This window comes from Strix aluco, chromosome 4, assembly GCF_031877795.1.
Source record: "Strix aluco isolate bStrAlu1 chromosome 4, bStrAlu1.hap1, whole genome shotgun sequence".
NCBI lineage: Eukaryota > Metazoa > Chordata > Aves > Strigiformes > Strigidae > Strix > Strix aluco.
The window spans coordinates 97,669,760-97,689,061 of NC_133934.1; the positions used below are offsets into that span (position 1 = coordinate 97,669,760).

The 19,302-nt window shown below is 39.7% G+C and overlaps 1 protein-coding gene across 6 annotated transcripts in view; it reads left to right on the forward strand.

The window, feature by feature from the left end:
- The window catches only part of MEIS2 (Meis homeobox 2), a 172,984-nt gene that overhangs the window by 44,034 nt on the left and 109,648 nt on the right, over positions 1-19,302 (forward strand). For all 6 annotated transcript variants that reach the window (XM_074824507.1, XM_074824509.1, XM_074824508.1 and 3 more), the window contains one exon: positions 8,110-8,255. In XM_074824507.1, coding sequence (XP_074680608.1) covers positions 8,110-8,255 — 146 coding nt within the window. The remainder of the gene's footprint in view (positions 1-8,109; positions 8,256-19,302) is intronic.

Sequence of the window (19,302 nt, forward strand, 5' to 3'; positions counted from 1 at the left end):
ATTCTGGGAAAGACTTTCTGGACTTTAGTAACCTGATCAGTATGGTCTCCTTTTGGTCTTTGCCTCTTTCTGGTTCTTTGTATTGCAGGGGAGATGATAGTATCTGGCACATTCCTTGGATGACTTGAAGATAGCAGCCTTCTGTGTTTGGGGCTGAAAGATTGTGAACTCTGTGTTAGCAGAAATGCCACACAGGGGAGGTGAATAGAACATTAAAAAAGCTTTAGCTTTAGGTACTGCAGTGCAAGCAGAGTTGAATTTGAGAGCTGGGACTTAAGTGGACATTTGTCCCTGCTTTCTTCCTTAATAAAATCTGAGTGTTAACTGTAGATAAGGGCATTTGAGAGATCACTAAAAATGAATCATTGAGTGCCCAGAAGAGCTTTATTATGATATACTATGGAGAACTTTAGAATATACCGTGTACTTTTCACATGCTTATCGGATGCACGTATGTGTTACTATTACAGAAGTAAATTGTTTTGTCCATTGCTGCAGAAGCACAATAATTTGCCAGATTAAAACGTCAAAATAAAACTCATCAAAAACTGGATCTGTGTGGTCCTTTCTGGCCCTGTGTTCCCATCTAATTTTCTTTTGCCCCATGAAAGGCTATTGAGCAAAAAACCGCAGGCTCCAACTAGCAACGTTTGTTGTGCTTGTGCGTGTGTAATCCATTTTGAAAAACCCTGACACAAATACTAAATCTGGAAAAAATCTCAGTGCAGAAATCCTGACTGGCCGAACTGAGTTTAAAAAAAAATACTAAATTTAAAAAATCCCCAGACTGATATCGGGTTCCAGGACTGAGTCCTTGTAGGTAGAGCCAAGAGAGGTCGCTTAGTTCAGTTTGTTTGCCCCAATAGCAATTAGATTGAAGGAGTTCTGCTCCTGAAGTTCTGCATGGATGTTGCTGCTGCCCAGTTAACCAGTATGAAAATACCATGGAAAATAAATTATTAAAATATACTGTTATTACTAACTTGCCAGCTCCAGAGAAACAAATGCAGCCACATTTACATATGTGTCCATCTGTCTGTTTTTACACTTTATGTCTTCAGCCAGTGGGTGAAATTGTTTTAATCCAAGCTGCAGTCTGATTTTTTTTCTTTTTTTTTCTGCTGATATGTTTCTCTGTGTGTATGTTATTTGTAGATGGACATGTGTATTCTTGACAGTAGCTAGTTTTTAATTGTCCTTTTAAGTAACCTAATCTATCTGGCTACGGTAGTTTTAACTGGAGTAAGCAGCAGAGTTCTCCATGGATAATTTTCGTTAGTTAGCAGATTGTTACCATCTCAATGTTGCTGAAATCCCTAATCTCAGGTCAGCGTGAAGCTGCAGTGGTTACAATCCTGTTGCCTGATGCAGTGTGAATGGAAGTGCTTTCTGTCAGAAACATGTGGTCTCTTCAGTGGAGAGCCTGCGTAAATCCTGTGTAAATAGAGGGAGGCTAACAAAGGATGAGCCCCTGCAGCTCAGAGCATTTGGAGCCATTTGGAGGCTGAATTTGCTAAATGCTGCTTATACCGCCTGAAAAGTTGAAGAGAAAGGAGCATAAAATCCCTTCTTTTTTCTCTTTCTGCTCCTACCCTGGGGGGAGGGTGTTAAGGGCCAGGGAAGCCTGAGGTAAGCCTATGAAGACTGTTTTTTCAGTGCTCTTTTGAGTGTGAAAAAGGTGGCATGGGTCACTGTCCCCTCTTTAATGTCGGAAAACCCACACAGTTAGTAAATGTTGCATGTAAACTAAAGCATTTCATCCCTTCTCCTGCACTCCACGGCAGTGGGCCATGAACTAGTCACTTGAAAATCGCAGAAAAATTTCACTTCAACATGTCTGGACAGTTTAGCACAGCAGGAACGTAAGAGAGATCAGTAATTAGCAGGTTGCTTTACTGTTCCCCTTGTCTGCATTGGAACACTTTTTTCACCTGATGTGAAAAAATGTTGGATTATAATGAACGAACCACAAACCTACTGGCTGTATCAAAGAGCTGAAAATTTAAACCAGTGTTTATTAGTTTTCTCTTTAAAAAGCTAGAAAAATATGTTGTTGGCTTTTGAATAGAATATCTAAGAATTCTTGATTCACTTCACAAATAAACACGAGATTTAAATACAGACAATTAAGGGCGCAAAAAAGCCAGTCTTTTTTCTTATTTTTGGACAGAAAAATAATAAAAGGGGAAATGTGAAACATTACCGTTCTGCAAATAATTTCAAAAGATTTGAATCTGATTTTATAGCATGCATGGCTATAACAATAACATAGCTGGAATGTCATTTCTACCTTTGAATAAATAATAAAACATTTGTAAATGCTTTTTTGAAAATAAAATAAATCAGTGATTATAGAAGGGTGCCTATCCAGAAATAGAAAAGGAACAGTTTTTATTCTGTCTCTTGTAAATACACTTTAGATACCAGATATCATGCAACTCTTTAAGCCTTTAGCACATACTGCCAGATGGCAACAGGGACTTGCTCCTGACTGACAAACTATGCTAAAATGTGATTAGACCAAGTAGAATAGCTTTGTAGGTGAGATCTGATAGTGGTTTAAGTTCTCTTCCTTTTCTTCCTATTAGAATTTGCACTAGTTATTAATGCCCAGATTGTGTGAAATTTGTGCATGTCATCTTTACAGTAACAGCCTAGTGGAATTGCTGGGTTATATTCTGGAAAGCAAAAGATCTTCCAAAAGAACAGCAGAGAGAAGGCCAGCTCTTCATCTCCTCCCTGCTGCTTAGAAGCGCAAAAGAATAACATCTTCTGTAGTAAGAGAGATGGTAGTGCTGTATGCCTGAAGTCATCCTGTTCCTTCTAGTGCACCAGTGTCCAACCTTTCTTTCTCTCAAAGATGCTCACTGAAACATATGACATAGCGCCATGAGACATGTGTCTGGTGTCTCAGAGACACAAAAGGGGGAGGGAACGCAGGGGGTTGATTACAGCAGCTCACTTGAGGATACCCCACTCCAGGATGGGGCAAGTGGTGGCTGAGCATGCAGGTCAACCTAGGATGCCTGTGTTAAGCCTGAACAGTTTCTGATGACTCCTTTCCTCCTGTAGTCAAGTAATTCAGCAAAACTAGCGCACGTACTGACAGAGCACTGATGATGATGGCACAGCGCTAAGTTGGAATGCCCACTTGAACTGTTTGTGGTTTTCAAAGTCTCAGGTTTGCCCCCCTTAACCTATCTGAACTCAGTTTCGCTATGCAATAAGATGCAGTACATAAGTATTGTTTCTGTGGTGTGAGGAGACTAAGTCAACTTTCATGAACAGTGATCATTAAGAGGAGGAGAAAAAACCCCCCACAGCCAGCACTTCATTCAGAGAGCTGTGATCTGCTGAAGCTGTAAGGCTAAAAGCCTGATGATTTTAACAGGGTAGAATGGAGATAAGGAGTTCTCCTGAAGGGTCTTTGATTCTGGAGCTGACCTTCCCTCTCTATTAGTCCTCCCTACAGCACAGACTGTCTTATCTTCAAAACATATTCAAACACTTCTCTTTCCAGGTTTTCAGCAGTGGTAATTAACCAAATTTTTAAGACTTTTCTCTGGTGGTGATGTGGATCATATTACTAAGTTGAACATCCTTATTAATAATGGCTTACAATACTTATGTGTCCAGATAGACACATTATAAGTACAAATAATTGCACATTGTGAATATAAGTTGCGTTCACATTCTTCTTTTTGTTTTGCATTTATATCTATGTATTCTACTCCATCAAAATACTGGACTGAAAGATTGTAGAGTAGTTTACTTAAAATCAGCATAGTGCACTGCAGCTTTCCTTTTCAGAATCCTTTAACTTGGTTTTCATATTGCTTCCACTATTTTGGTGAAGTGTCTTGTCTTCCCCCTGCCTTAGATATCCTTGCTCTTCTCTCTTTTCCTTTAGCATGCAAACCATAAAGCTGTAAGGCACTTCTGATGGTGAAGAAACTCAAACACTGGGTCCTGAAATGTATTTTTCCAGAAATCACTTTTCTTAGTGCTCTGCTTGTTATGATTTTCAGTTACCATTTTGTGTAGATTGTGAATTTGTTATTCATCCTGTTCTCAAATGGTGAAAAGACTAGACGAGCAACTTCTAAACAGCACTCACTTCATCTCTTGCTGGGTCTTCACTCTGTGAGGAACACAAACAAGGACTAGGGCTGAAACAATACTGATAGTGTGGAGGACTGTCAAAGAGGAATTAATTGATACAATAAGGTTGGACAGGCCTTCTGTAGGACTGGAATCTGTTTCCTGAGGAGTCCTTAGCTGTATGAGCATTGGGGTCAGCAAGCTAGTCTGTCCAAGGAAATCAGTTTGCAGCAAGTTTGAAATTGTGGTGCAGTGGAAACTCAGTATTTTTTAAATAAGAACTAGTCTCCTTTGCTCTCAATGCAAAATAATTTTTCTTGTGGGAAGAAGCCCTCAGCACATGCTAAGAGTGTCTGCACACAAAGCTAGTGTGGAAGCCTAACTTCCCACTGTGTAAAGATGACTTCCATCTTCAGCTTCCTCCACCAACCCTTTCCCTAGAAGAGAACTCTAAGGAACCCCGTGTGGGTCACTGTAAAGTTTCTTGTAAACTCTCTCCATCTTTTATAAGGGTTATTGAGACTATTACATAGCATTGATATAATCTTAAACAAGCTTGGTAATATGCCTAATTTGGTACTGGCTTGAATCCTGCGTAGTCACTGACACCTCCACAAAGAGAGTGCCACTTAAGAATTCTCCACTTTCCTAGAACAGTGATAGGGTTTTGCAATCACTGGTACTCTTTGCACAAGAATAAATAAGTGAACAGTGTGCAAAGCAGGAGAAAGTCACCCTTCATTTTTTTTTGCTGCTGTCTGAGAGTCAGTGGGCCAAATTCAAGATTTGATTTCCTCACTAGAAAATTGGGATAACTATACTTATATAGTTGCAATTTCTATACAAGTTAGGACTTTACTCTTCTTACAAATTACCACCCAAATCAGGATATGAACAGTTCTCATAAGCAGAATCACTTGTAATGATGGTTTAAATTATTTAAATTTGGATTCCTTTATACAGCAGTTAAAAATATAGTTAATCCAATCTGCCACAGAGTGACTTTCATCTTTTAATTTTATTTCACTTTTGATAATTTCTTTTTTTTCATTTAAAGTAACTCATGTTTATTTGGATACAGCAAACTAGGATCAGGCCCTCCATATCCATTTCCATTCCATTTTAGAAAAGTCAGTTATGGGCTACTTCTATGATTTCTTGCCACTAGAAACAGTATCCACTAATGTGAGCAGTTATAGTCCTATTAAAGATATGACAATACAGCTTAACAGGACTGGGCCTGTAGTTCACCAGGAGCAACAAATCTCGCTGTATTCATCTTCTGATGTCATTTGGAGGTATGATACTTGCATTTCCTTTCATGAGGTTACAGTACAGATAGAGAAGCACTGCCTCTTACCGTTTCGACTGCTGATTAAGGTGGGAAGGCAATGGGAGCTTCAGCTGAACTTTCCTCTCCTGGGCTGCTATTAGCCTTTTAAAACCAGGATATTAACAGCTTCTCCAAAGGGTCTAAACACTGATTTAGCATCTAGGTGACTCCTTCTGAGGATGCTCACAAACAGGAGAGTATGTATATGCAGACAAACAGGAATTTGTCCATACAGAGAGTGAACCGGTGCTTCTGTGGTGCGAAAGGATGGTGCAGAGCGGAAGTTTTACAGCTCCACGCATCCTGTGCATACACACATAGCTTTTACATAAAGAGACAAAGATATCTTTATCCACACGACAGATAGACAAACAGACTGACTGACTTCAAACTTGCACTTTCAGTAGGGATTTTTTTTCCCCCCATCTCCGGGTACTGCTTTTCAAAATTGCCTGAGGCTACAGTACAGCACCTCAGATCCCCAAGGCCCATTGCCTGGCTCCTAATAGCCACTCTCCATCTGTGTCACATGAACAGCTGATGAGATAGCTCCAGTGTCTGTATTTTGGAGAGCATATCCACCCAGGTTAAAATGCTGGGGTTGCCAAGGAGCAGTCAGAAGCCATTAGTGTTTGTGAGAATTTGCCTTGCAGCAGTTCCTTGGCATAGTGGAAAGTGTGTGTGTGTGTGTGCGCGCGCGCGTGCGCACGTGTGCGTGTGTGTGTGTGTGTGTGTTTGAGAGAGAGAGAGAGGAGGAGAGGGAGAGAGAGGGGTAGGGTGAAATATATGGGGGGAAAGAGCAATGGAAAGGAGCACTTTCTAAATAACCAACATCTTACAAAAGTGAACAGTTGGTTACAGTGTTTAGGGCTTCCATAATCTCTTAGATTAGTTTGCTGTGATTCAACTCTCTTTTCTCTATCGTTAACAGAAACAAACAAACAAAAAAAAGGAGCATGAGAAAGAGAGCAGCGACTTCAGGGTCTTGCTCTGGTGTTTGGGCAGATGGAAGGGAGCTGCTCTGCCTTGGGGCAGGGTGGTTGTAATGAAGTGGCCTGTCAGTCTGTAAATAGTGAGGGTCATCTCTTCCATGTGATGGAGGGTATCACATTGCAGTGAAAATGGAAATGTCAATAAAATTAATCTGCCAGCTCTTTGCTGTGGCTTTTTCTGTCTCTCCGGTCCAAAAGGGTTGGTTTTTCAGAGGGGAGGCAGTGGAAGAAGGGTGATCTGGCACAGGAAGGAAGATGGAGCTGAAATGCAAGTTTTGAAGCAAATGGACTGTATGTTGCAGCAACGTATTTCGTTTAGTAGCACTACAGAACTAGACAAGGCTATAGGAATTAGCTCGTGAATCTATAGCATTCCTCAGGAAGCTATGGAGCGTCTAGCTCAGGCTACATTGAGCACAGAGTTTATTGTTTTAGGCTTTCTTGGACAAGGTTTTTACTTAGCATGGGATTTATGGCATTTACTGCTAATGAATGTCTATTCTTAAATTACAAAAACCACCGTCTCAGCACAATTCCCAGATGTCCTTCCAGGACCTCGGCTTCTTAAACACCAGCAGGGAGCATAAACTCTCCACTTCTCTGTTTTCCTCTTTCGTGTGGCTCCGGGCTAATGATGTGTAAGGAAAACACAGCAATCTATAAAGTCTCAGTGCTGTCCCAGTATTCTTCATTTATTTTGCATTTGATTATGCCACAAGTCGGATCTTGTTTCTTTCCTTTTTTTAAAGTTATTAGTTCAAATATTAATGTAGGAATATGGCATATATTGCTGCTCTTGATTGATGCCTTCCCAAAAACAGGAAGACGTGCTCGTATGAATTTTAAGAAAGTAGGGGTCCTGCAATGCCTTGCCAGAAGAGTTTTTCAGATACATAATTTAGATGCCCTCCAGGCAGGCTTTCAAGGCATTTTTGCTGGAGGGCAAGAAAAAATAACTATGACTGTTAAAAGTAAATGATTTTTGCTAATGCACAATTAATGCCAGGGAAAAGCACAGAAGAGAAAGATGTTGATGGAAAGTTCTGATTAAGTGAGAGCTCTACCTTGATGTGCATCTTTTTTTTTAATGATAATAATCAGTGATGCAGAGATGTAGAAGTTTTCATGTCATGCAAATGCTATATGCAGGGTCATACTAGGTGTACGTGTTTGTGCGTGCGTATGTATGTGTGTTGGGAGGTGATGGTTACGGGGAGGGGCTCATCTGACAGTGTGTTATGTGCACTGAACGGTGACATGGTTACTGCCACCTCTGCAGAGGGCCTCAAATATATAGACTACAGAACATTTAACTTGATTACTTATAGTACGTATTCAGAATGGTTGTAGGGATGCATTTACAGTGAATGGGTTTTCTTGTGGCAGGTTTTCCCACATTGAATCCCGTAATTGACAAAGAGCTATTGCACTATGTCAAGCACACAGTTATAATTGAATTAATGATATATGCATGTGTGAAACGCAAAATTAGTATTTGGAGAGACATGGTTTCTAATTTTTACATAGTTGTATCAGCACTCATATATAATGAGAAACTGTATGTGCCTGATCTAGCAAATCAAAATAAAACTGTGGTAGTGTCTTCGTAATTAATGATACTTTCTGGCTTCTATATTTTGTTCATTAAATTTCTCCTCCTTCCTGTTTTTCTCTTTGTTGTAGGAGATGGTTTAGACAACAGTGTAGCCTCACCTGGTACAGGGGATGACGATGACCCAGACAAGGACAAAAAACGTCAGAAGAAAAGAGGCATTTTCCCCAAAGTAGCAACAAATATCATGAGAGCGTGGCTTTTCCAGCATCTCACAGTAAGTGGTGCCCAAAACCAAAATAGATTTCTATTCATGTGCTTAATGAGGTTTATTCATAGTTATTAGAAATCAATTGTCCCCATAATTTTTGGACCATTATTAGGACTCAATTATGTTGCCTTTTTTTTTTTTTTCTAGATTTTTTTTCTTGGCTCTTGGAATCATGACAAGTCTGAAAGAAACCTATATATATGTATATGTATATATATATACACACATACATGCCTATACAGAGAGAAAGAGAGTACAAAACCGTAGCGTGGAACAACACCTACATGTAAAATAACATTTTTTTTGCTTTGAACTATTCAAAATGTTCCTAAGGACAAAAAAAAAGGGGGTTCTTGCTTTAGCATCTATAAAGCTCTGCCTTCTGGATTCTTTATTGCTGGCCTCTGTTTACACAAACTTCATATGTATGTGGTGGAAGAGAGAGCCCCAGTCTGTGTGTGCTGACATACACTGTGGATGGTAGAGGAGTCAAAGCAGCAGCTTGCAAACTTGTCATTGTTACTTTTTGTGAGAAATACAGAAGGCTTACAGGTTCCCTAATTCTTCAGTTCTGTAACAGAGAGAATAAGCACCTTTTTAGCTTCTCTTCAAGTCCATTATGTTAAAAGCTAGCCATATTCACATTTCGGGGAGAGAGATTAAATATGTGAAAAAGCAATGCTTTCCATGGGCTATCTTTATCCTCCTGATTGCAGTCGGTTGTATGTGTTAGCATTCTGTTGACTATTATAGCTTCACTTAGGCATCAAAACATGGTTCCACAGAAAACCTAGTAACACTCTTTGTAGTTTACTTCATATGGGAAATAATGGAAACTGGTAAAATTATCAATTGATTTTCCTCTTCCTCTCACTGTAAAATTGTTTCTCACTTTATAAGGCTTAAAATGCTAACTGTTATTAACTACCTCTCCTTCTACCAAAGTTTTATAAATTTCCACGGTAGCCGGTGTTGGTTACAGTGTAATGATTTCAGGACAAGGTACCCGATTTATTTATGATAGGACTATCGAACTGCTCTGCTAGCAGCACAGCTAAAGGGGGGGAGCAATAGATCCACATTTCTAAACCATCATTTTGATGTAAGGACATTAGTAGCAAACTAAGGTGCATTGATCTGGCCTGTGGGGTCAGGATTAGCTGGAATAGCCAGTGTCTCTGCTGGAGTAGTGGTTATTCCTGCCTTCCAGCTATGGCCATTTCAAAGGTCAGGTGCCCTGTACCCACTTGGCTCAGAGGAATTAGACAGAACATGAGTCTCTGGGCTGATTACTTAACCAAAGACAAAATAATGAGTCCTAAGCAAATACTGACTAATTGAAAGGGCTGTAAATCCATTACATATTGGTCAGGGATAATCAGGAGTATTTAATCACTTTTATCTATTCAGGAGCACTGAAGCTGCAACAGCAAAGCCCTGAACCTTGCCATGTGCTTATTATTCTCATCATTATCAAAATTACTTCACAGCTGTTCTTTGCTACATCACCTCAGCTGGAGATTTACTAACCTGTAAAATGTTTTTAATTTGGAAGTCGAGTGAGTGTGAGTGGAGGGTTTTTCATTTAGCTGTAGGGTATCTTTAGAGTAGTACAGGTAGACAGCAAAAAGCAGGGCCACAAATAAACCAGTTTGTTTTGTACATGTCTCCGTGTTAACTCCATTTCCTCTTATGAAATTTGTGATATCTTGTTTTTTTTTTCTCCCTGCCTTCCTTTCTCACGTGCTCCTTGAAAGCATTTGACACATGCTTATTAAACAGTCAACTGCCTCTTGCTTCTCTTGAGGAAAGTCCTCCTGGCTTTTTGAAATCCCTTTCCCTTGTTTCTATCCTCTCTCTCCTGACCCTCTCCATCCTGCATGAATTGAGGAAATTTGCCATCACTGGTGAGGATGGCCTTGCAAAAATCAAATTAAATGAACACCAAAAAGCCCCAAACCTTTTACCATCCAAGCTTTAATGAGTTTGCAGGTGTTGAAAGATTTACTGTGCTGTAATTCTCAGACCTGCAAACTGATAATGGAGACCCCTGACCAGTGCAATGTAAATTCAGAAAGGTTCTTGCCATAAACACATGCAGGGAAGGAAGAGAACTCCTTTCTTATAAAGATCTCGCACTTTTTCTCAAATTAGCTTGTCCATTCAAAGTGCAACGCTGGCTGAGCCAGAACGGGGGAATCTGTGATGTACAATTTTATTGTTTCAAGTAAATATCTTCACAATGGCGGTCCATGGTTCAATGTACATTCCTTCGTTACTACTCTAACCTTATTTCAAATTGGTTTGTTCCTCTTTTGTGCTGTATGACCTGTTCTTGTATTACAATAATCCCCTGATGTACCCTTTTTTCTTTCTCTTTTTTTTTTTAAAAAAAGAAACTAATTGAATTATCTCATTATTTTAATTTGTTAAGCAAATGTATTTTACATCTCAGGATGTGTTCTTAAAGAAGGAGCTGCTTAGGCTTTGCCCCCTGAATGGGCCATTGGTACATTTTGACATTCATGCATTCATTAAGGAGAGGAACATAAAAGAGCTCTGGTTGTATTTTTTTTCAAACACCCAACCAGCATGGAGCAACTTTTCCATAAGCCACAGGGGTCTCTCTACATATGTTCTCAACTGCAAGCCATTGTCACCTATTCTGAATACCTCAAAAGGACAAATAAAATACTAAAGGCCAACTGTAACAATTGTTAGCTGTTAGTCTCAATATGACAAAAATCATTAACCTCTGGTTTCCCTGGAAGGAGAGGCAGTGGCAGGCCGTCTCTTACGGCATGGATTAAACTTGAAATTCCTTTAGACTGTCAAATTCAAAGAGAGTAACTCAGTTCTGACTAATTGTGTTTACTTATTATTTTAAATAAAATGCTATTTTTTTCCTTTATTCAATCAGTTTGCAAACTCCTAAGGTAGCTGATTTTAAAAACTGAATTGCCTAAGTGGCTTTTTTGAAGAGATAGGCACTTGAACTCTGATGTAGAATGAATGTATGTGACAGGCTGTGTCTTTCAAAACAATTTCTAACCCCTATCACAGCTTCCATTTTGCAGTAACTTTAATTATATTTGAAATAGGACACACATGCATGAAAATCAAATGCAAGGAGTAGGAGCTTCTGTCATGTTCTTGTTCACTTACTGAGCTCTGTCTTACATTTGGAATTACAACAGTACCAGAAGATGAAAGATCTGAGGATGAATTGGTTGGAAATGTGTATGCTTTTTCTGGATAATATCCAGTGTTTAAGAAAGTAGAGGAAATCCTAGTCTGGTAGTATAAGCTTTTCAATAGTACATAAAGATTACGACATCAGAAAGGTAAACCTGACATTGAGGCTGTTTTTATTTGAGTTCAAAGGTGGTTAAAGAAAAGAAACAGCAAGAAATCTGACCCAAGCCGAGAGTTTATTCATAGCTTTGGAAGACTCCTTTTCCTCTATGCCAAGGAGTCTTTAGTACACTCAATTAGCCTCTCAGACATCTCTGCTTTCCTCCCTCAAGTGCTCCCCTATTTGCCCTGCAAAGAACATATTTGATCACGAAGTGAAAACAGGAAGTGCTCAAATGTATAGACACCTCTAGCTTACACCAATGTTGAGATTAGGATTTCTTACCAGCAGCTATACAGAGCCGGCCCCCCTCCTCCCGTGCCCTTTTGAAGGATGGAGGACCTTTAAAATGTACGTACATAATCAAAAGAGAGCAAAGTTATAAAGGAAGTAATTATACAATTCTATGGACTTGTACCTCTGGTAGTTCATCCCTTTCTGCAGCACAGTGTATCAAGGACTACACTTCTGCTTCAGCCAACGTTTTTTCCCTTTCCTTTACAGAGCTGGTAGAACAGAGATGCATTTATTCTTTGACACTTACCTGGAGTGATGCCCTTTGTTAAAATTCTATTTTGGGTGTTTCCATTGTTACAGTCTGTAAGAAGATGTATATCTTAACTGAAAGTACCAGATATACCAGTGGTAGCCTGCAAACTAAACCTTTTCTATGACAGTGCCAGATTCCCAGTTGATGGTATTTGGGATGGCTCTCCTGAAGTCAGTGGAGTCGAGCTAGCTGAAGTTCTGTCTTAACATTTGTTTGAACAGTGTCATTTTAGCTTGATTTCCACAATCTGGCTGAAAATCTTGCTCCTTACACAGTCTCTTGTAGAGTAGATTTTGGTTTCATCGGCCTTGGTGTCAGGCTAGGTAACTTCTGCTGGAATGTGTTAAAATGAACCAGCCACAGCTTTTGTACGTACCTGAACTAATTTCCTTAACTTCCCATATTCAGGTGGCCAGATTGGATAATATGAATAGTCTTACTGAAACAGACCTTTTCCCCGCCCTGTATTTATGTGGGTGTATCTGAAAATATAATGTATCTTTATCATACTTTGATGAATGGCTTACCAAGCCTTTTGTACAGGGCAGCTATTTTATTTATTCATTAGATTTGATTCTAGAGATGAATGTCGTCAACCAAAGCCAATCTCGGAGCAAGATTTCAAAACAGTTGAAACCATCCCACCTTCATAAATATCTCCTCTCATATCATGATTGTAGGAATAATACCTAAAGGAGGGTTAGGAACATAGCTGGCTATTGCACTCCGTACTGAACAGCTTACTTTCATATCAAACAGTAGAAGAACAGCTTTCCTCAGAGTCCTGATCCAGGAGAAACAACCTTCATATTGCTGTTTTTGCTGTACTTTAAAAAAATAAAAACAAAGCTGAAAATACAACAGACCTTTGTCCAGTTAAAATGATGACAAGAAGGCTGGGAGATTCAAGAAAATACAGGAATGTGAAGACATTCTGGTGAATTTTAGTGCTTGTGTTGGCCACATTGTAATGTGCTATACGCTCCCAGGGTACACCGAGGAGATAGACAATGTCCTCTGATTCTCCTGTAAAATGACCTGCATGTGGATTCGCATGGCTGCCATTTCCACTTCAGTGCACCATGTAGTCAGAGAGTTGGAGGAGCCTAAGGTACAGTTTTATTCCAGGTCTGCTTTTTAGGCAGGGCTGATTGTGTGCTGAGTCTGCAGCCAGGTAATAAGTTGCCTGCTGGTGTAGGACAGACCTCTCAGACTGTACAAACACTGCCCAGTTGGAAGCACGTCCTGCAAAATAATATTTTGCTCATTTTTCATCTGGGTAAACTTTGTGAGGAGAGATTAAATGATTTCACCCTAGTGCTAAAGAAAAAAACAGTATCTGAACATTAAACTCCCATGACCTGTGGTCCTATAGTCCTCAAGGTGATGGAGCTGTGCATCTTTGTACCCCAAAGCTGCTCTGGTTCCTCACCAGAAGAGCTGGCCACTGCCATTAGCATTTGTTGTTATTGCTGGCAGTAGCATAGCCCTGCCTAATGTCACCGGCATCCCCCTCCTGTCCTGCCTGCTTGCGCTATGGCGTCACCAGCCTGGACAGAATGAAACTGGAAATCTTTCTCAAAATGCCACTTGTGATCCCAGGATGAAAGGTTTCATCCTCTGAGTACTTCTAGTCCTCAGCCACGAAATCAGTCCCAAAGATTTAGTAACAGACTGAACGTTCACATACCTTTTAAACACCACAATCTTAAAAGAAAAGAGCTGAAATGGGGTGGGGGTGGGGCTTTGTTTGTTTTAAAAATGGAATCTGAGATTAGATCTGACATTTCTACATCCACCCCCTACAGAAGAGGGAACCCGGGGTCATGGGGTGTGTGGGCCTCAAAAGCTAGCTTTGTCTGGGAGTGGTTAATCTAATCATTGTTACATAGACATCTGTTATTTCTTCTGAAAAATTGATGCTTTTGTGACACAATGATCCATCTATTTAGTACAACAGCCTGAGTAATTAAATTAAAAAAAGAATATTTTTGCGGGAGCATGTATTATAAAACTGCCATACCTCCTTGTAGCAGCGAAAAGGCTGGGGAGAGGGAGAGGGGGAGAGGGAGAGGAGTGCTTTAAGCCCCGCATTGTTTTCTGCTGGCTGGAGGAAAACATCTGTGAATTGTTTGAACTGAACCTTAGCAGGGACTGTCTGAATCTGTGTCATCTCTGTTTAATTTCAGGAAATGATGTCACAGCGCATTAAATAACAATGCTGCGTGATTTATTTTTACTTGTACATGCTGTCCTAAGCATTTCAGTTACATGGCAGTGTTTCCAATTAAGTGCAAGCTTTCGGTTTTAAAAAATATACTCAGTAATGCTTTTTTTTTTGGGCGTGGGTATGGGGAGGCTGGGTATTTTAGGGGGTCACCAAGGTTCAGGGCTGTCGGAGGGCTCCAGGCCCATTTGTCATGTGCTTATTTGTAGTTGGGACTGGATGTCAGCGCTCTTGTCACCCATGGCAACCTCCAGGCCCGTGGGTTTGCTACAAAGCCTGTCTGGGGGAGAAAAAAACCTAAATATTCCGAACCGATCGGTCAAAAGACCTATTAGATAGTTATAGCCAGGCCTGCGTACTGTAGCTTCTGCCTCGATCAAACTTTCTGCACTCCCCCTTCTTCTGCAGAAGAATAGAGGACATAAGTCAATTCTGTCTGCCATCTGTCGCCTCTCTCCCCGCTCCTCAAATTAAAGAGACAGTCCGAAATTTAAATAATTGGATACAATCACAGGAAGCCCGCCTGGAAATTATTACATGTGCATTCGTTTTTGGTTTTTTTTTTTTGACTTTTCATTTTATTTTGAAGGGGGGATCTTTATTGTACTTCTTTGGAGATCAAAATATGTTGTGAGTTTCAGCTTCAAAAATAGCATTCTGAGAAATACTGGATTTGCAGTGTCACCGAGTTGTTATCTAATAAGATTCCAAGTTATATATAGGGTGAAATTCGCACACATACACACACACCCCCCAAACAATCCCCGAATTGTGAATCCCACAAGGGACAAGCAAATGAAACGCACTACCCTTCCCCTCTGGCTCTCCCTTCCCCTTCATCTCCTTTCCCTCCCCAAATCCCTGGCAGGCTGAGGGACTGCAGCAAAGTCCTTTCACAGCACTACCAGGATGATTTAGGCTCTTGAGCCTACCTAGTGGTCCTTTTCCAGGCCTGCTATAATAGTTTTTCACACTACCCTGTCTGATGTTGGCTAGTTATGCTTTACCTTTGCCTCTCCTTTTTTTTTTTTTTTTTTTTTTCACCACCATGTCTGTTTTTGCCTCCTCCTCTTCATCAACAGGCAACACAATGTGTCAGGATTGCAGCGAGGTGAATTTCATTCATGTGGCATATGAGGTCACCAATGCCAAACCATCAGATAATGTGGCTAAATATTACTCCCCAATTTAATATTTTACCCACCATTTTCAAACAGGGAATTACTGAGAACAGAGTGTAATGAAAAACATGTGCATGATTTTAGTTGAGGCTTGATTAAAAAGCCTCAACTGAGCAAGCTGAATGTGGCCTACTAAAAGATAGGATCAGTCACCGGTGTTTTCTGGTTGTTATTGTCAGATTACAAAGCTTTGCAGAGTCAGTACAGGAATTAAGTGAAAAGAAAAGAAGAAAAAATACCAAAGTCCAAGTAATGAATTCCTTAAAGTAATTGAAACAAGGAAGTAGTAGTGACAAGAATTCATTTATATAGAGCTGTGGCTTCAAGGCTCGCAAGGTAAAAGGGGATTTAACTAAAGCATATGCAAATATAAATAGTGTTTAAACACTTCAAGAATGTTTCACTAATAAATGTTGTGCACTGCAGCTTTTGAAAATCAAGATCACAGTCAACTAGAGGTGAGAATTCTTTTGAGTATCTTCAAGTTCCACTACCTAACAGTTGTCATCAGAAAACACATAGTTTCTCCCTTTCTCTATAGTGTGTGCATGAGTATATGTATATATAAAATATATTTTTAGGGAAAAAGCAATTGCTGTTGTTTGTGCAAAGTTATACTGCCTCTCAGTTTTGCCTCAAGACGTGCTTAAGACCTTCCTTTCAAGATCCATGAGCAGAGTAATTGGTTTCAAAGAAGTTTTCTGTAAAATTAGAGTTATACTGTAAAAAAAAAGAGTGTGTTTCTGCCAACAGTTCCACAATGGCCAATAAATGGAGATGTCAGTTCTTATTGTTGCCTAATGAAGAGAATAGTTTATGGCAGACAATATTACTTGTGGTGTTGTGGAGTTTGCCTTTAGTTAGGATACTTAGAATACCATGCATTACATATTTTAGAGTTGATTGGCAGCAGTCATTTGTAGTATCCAAAGCAATCATTGGCATCTTTAAAGATTTATTATTGGTTTTAAGCATAATGGCAATACAGTTTTCATGCTTTTACATTTACTATTTTTATTTTTAACTGCTAGCCCCAAATCTGCCAGAACTAATTTCAGTTGCTTTGTCTAATACTGGATGATAGGTTGTCAACTCACTGTATAATGCCATAAAGATTTCTTTAAATCTTGATTTTACCTTTTTGCGATGGCAGTTCAAAACATGTATTTTATTTGTAACAGTGGACTACTTATGTCCATAAAATGTTTAACATCTCACGACATACTCTTGCAATCTCAGCACAATGAATCAGAGTAGCCGTGTAAAAACAGCAGCAAATTTTTTAGTTTCGTGTTCAAAAAAAATCTGCATATATTAATTTGTTTAATGCTATAGAAATTGGCTATCAAACTTGTATTTGGTCCGAGGTACATTTCAAAGTGGCAGCTTGATATTCTGAAGTGGATATACTGTGGAAATACTATCTGACTAAACTGCATAACAATAGGAAAGCTCCTGTTCACTTTCTTAATGTATACTATGTATATAAAAGGAGTAGGTTTTTGTAAGATCATGGCCTAGTCTAGACTACTTTGAAGCTTGTTATCCAATTAAAAAAAACCCAAAGATGATGTAAGCTGCATTGTTAGTTGATATTCTGTGAACGTACGTGGATCTTTATAAAAGTGGTTCTTTTTCCTCCCAGGTAAGGTAAAAAATGCAGGTTTACTTTCTCTGTGTTCAAATATTTGCAGATAATTCACAGATTAGTGCCTAACAGTGTGCACCTCTCAGTCCTGCTTCCATTACTTCCAGTAGAACTCTGATCCCTTTGAAAAAGCCAGACAAGATGAAGCAGTGAAATCATAACGGGAAACAGACAGACAATTTTATGTCTTAATAAGCGTTAAATGCTGTGGCCACTTTATCCACAAATTATACTTAACAAGTCTTTCAAGGATCCCCTGTTTTATGATAGAAAGACAAATTTTTTGAGAGCTATTTGTCACGTTCTCTTGTGTCTGAGCCTTCACTACTGTCCCCAGGATGCTTTAGCACAAGCGAGCTCTGGCAGGCATGGGGAGATTTCAGTTCTGTTTCTAGCTGTGACTATGGCAAGACACTGTGCCTCAGTTTCCCTGTTTAAACAGTATGGCATAATGATGGTGGCCGCTTTTCAGAGTGCATTTGATATTTACAGATGAAAAACTCTGCATGAGATCTGTGTCTTATACTTAGCATCTGCTGAATTAGAGAGGCCTGCACTTCTATTGTGGTTTTATCCTGCTGCTGAACTAGCATGACAGTCATGCAATGGTTGTACAAATACTTGAACTTCTGTGGACTTTGAAAGTTCAGGATGATTTTCTCTTTATGAGGGAACATTTAATATAAAATTAAGTGTTATGTTCTTTCTGGTCTACACTGAAGATGACGGCATTTGATTGCTGCAAGCTACTTTAGCTCAAGTGACTCAGGCTTAAGTTATTTTTGTTTGTCAAGTCCTTTCCTTGCTGGTGACCTGAAGTGGTGATTATTGCATGCAAATGGTATCAAATATCTTTCCCAGAAAGCAGCAAGAAAAAAAACCTTGGGCATCAACTGCTTGGGCCCAGGGGCAAGAGTCAGCATAAAGGGAGTGCAATAGTATTAACAAATGCATCTTTGTACTTCAAGAAGTCACTAGTGGATATTCCCCTCCTCAACAGCCCAGGGAGTTCCCTGATGTGAAATAGAACTTTGGCAGCTTTCCAGCCAGTCCTGATCCTTCTGCTGCTGCTTTGGATTCATCCAGGTGCTTCTCACTTGTGCATCCCACTTGTGCTTGAATGAAGAAATGGGAAGCAGGAGGGTGACCTAGAGTAAAGAGTAAGGGACAGAAAGGCTACTGCAAGGTCCCTGATTCATGTTGGGAAGCTCCCTGCTTATTGAGGAGCACATGCAGACAGCTGACAGCTGTTTTGATAGTCCAGAAATGGACTACTCAGGGATACAGAATGTGAATGGTGAGAAAGGTCATGATATGTGTGATAACAACAGGGAAAAGGAGCATTATGTGGTCAGAAAAGTGGTGTGTGTACTTGGGGAGTCAGCAAAGGAATGGTGCATAGGAATGCATAGGTGCATAGGAATGGTGGCCCTCCTAAATGGCAAGGAAAAATTGATTAACTTGAGGGATCACTTCCAAATCTAAATGTTTAAAGGGTGCTTGAATTTCAACTATAAAGGGATATTGTGATGATGCTTTAATTTCAACCGTAAAGGGATATTTTGATGATCTCTTTCAGATATAAAGTACAAAATTAAATGGAAACATATGTGAAAACAGGTTAATTGTTGTGAACAACAAAAAGGGGCAAAATTATTTAATTTACTTCTCCCTTTCACCCTTTACTGTTTTGGCAGACTGTTCCAAGAGGTGTGTTATTTGGTCTGTCTCTTTTCAGTTCTGCTTCTTCCAGTTCCACATGGACACTTTAATGTCTCTTAGCAAAGAGAGGTGCTTCCTGAGTTGGTATGAACTTCCCCATGCATGGTGGGATGAGCTGCAGAGTTTTAGGACAATCCTAAGAAGCCCATGTCGTTCCACATAGTATGCCTAATTAAAGTCTCAATTTTAAATGGCCTACTTTGTATGCATGTGTTGTATGGTGGCCATTAAATGTCAAGCAAACACTTCTCAGACCAGAAAAATCCCACTACTTAGTGCATATCTACCCTAGGCATTTGGAGACAATTCACTGCTATAATTAATCTTAGCTGTCCCAGCTCTGTGAAACCTGAACTTATATCCCACAGTG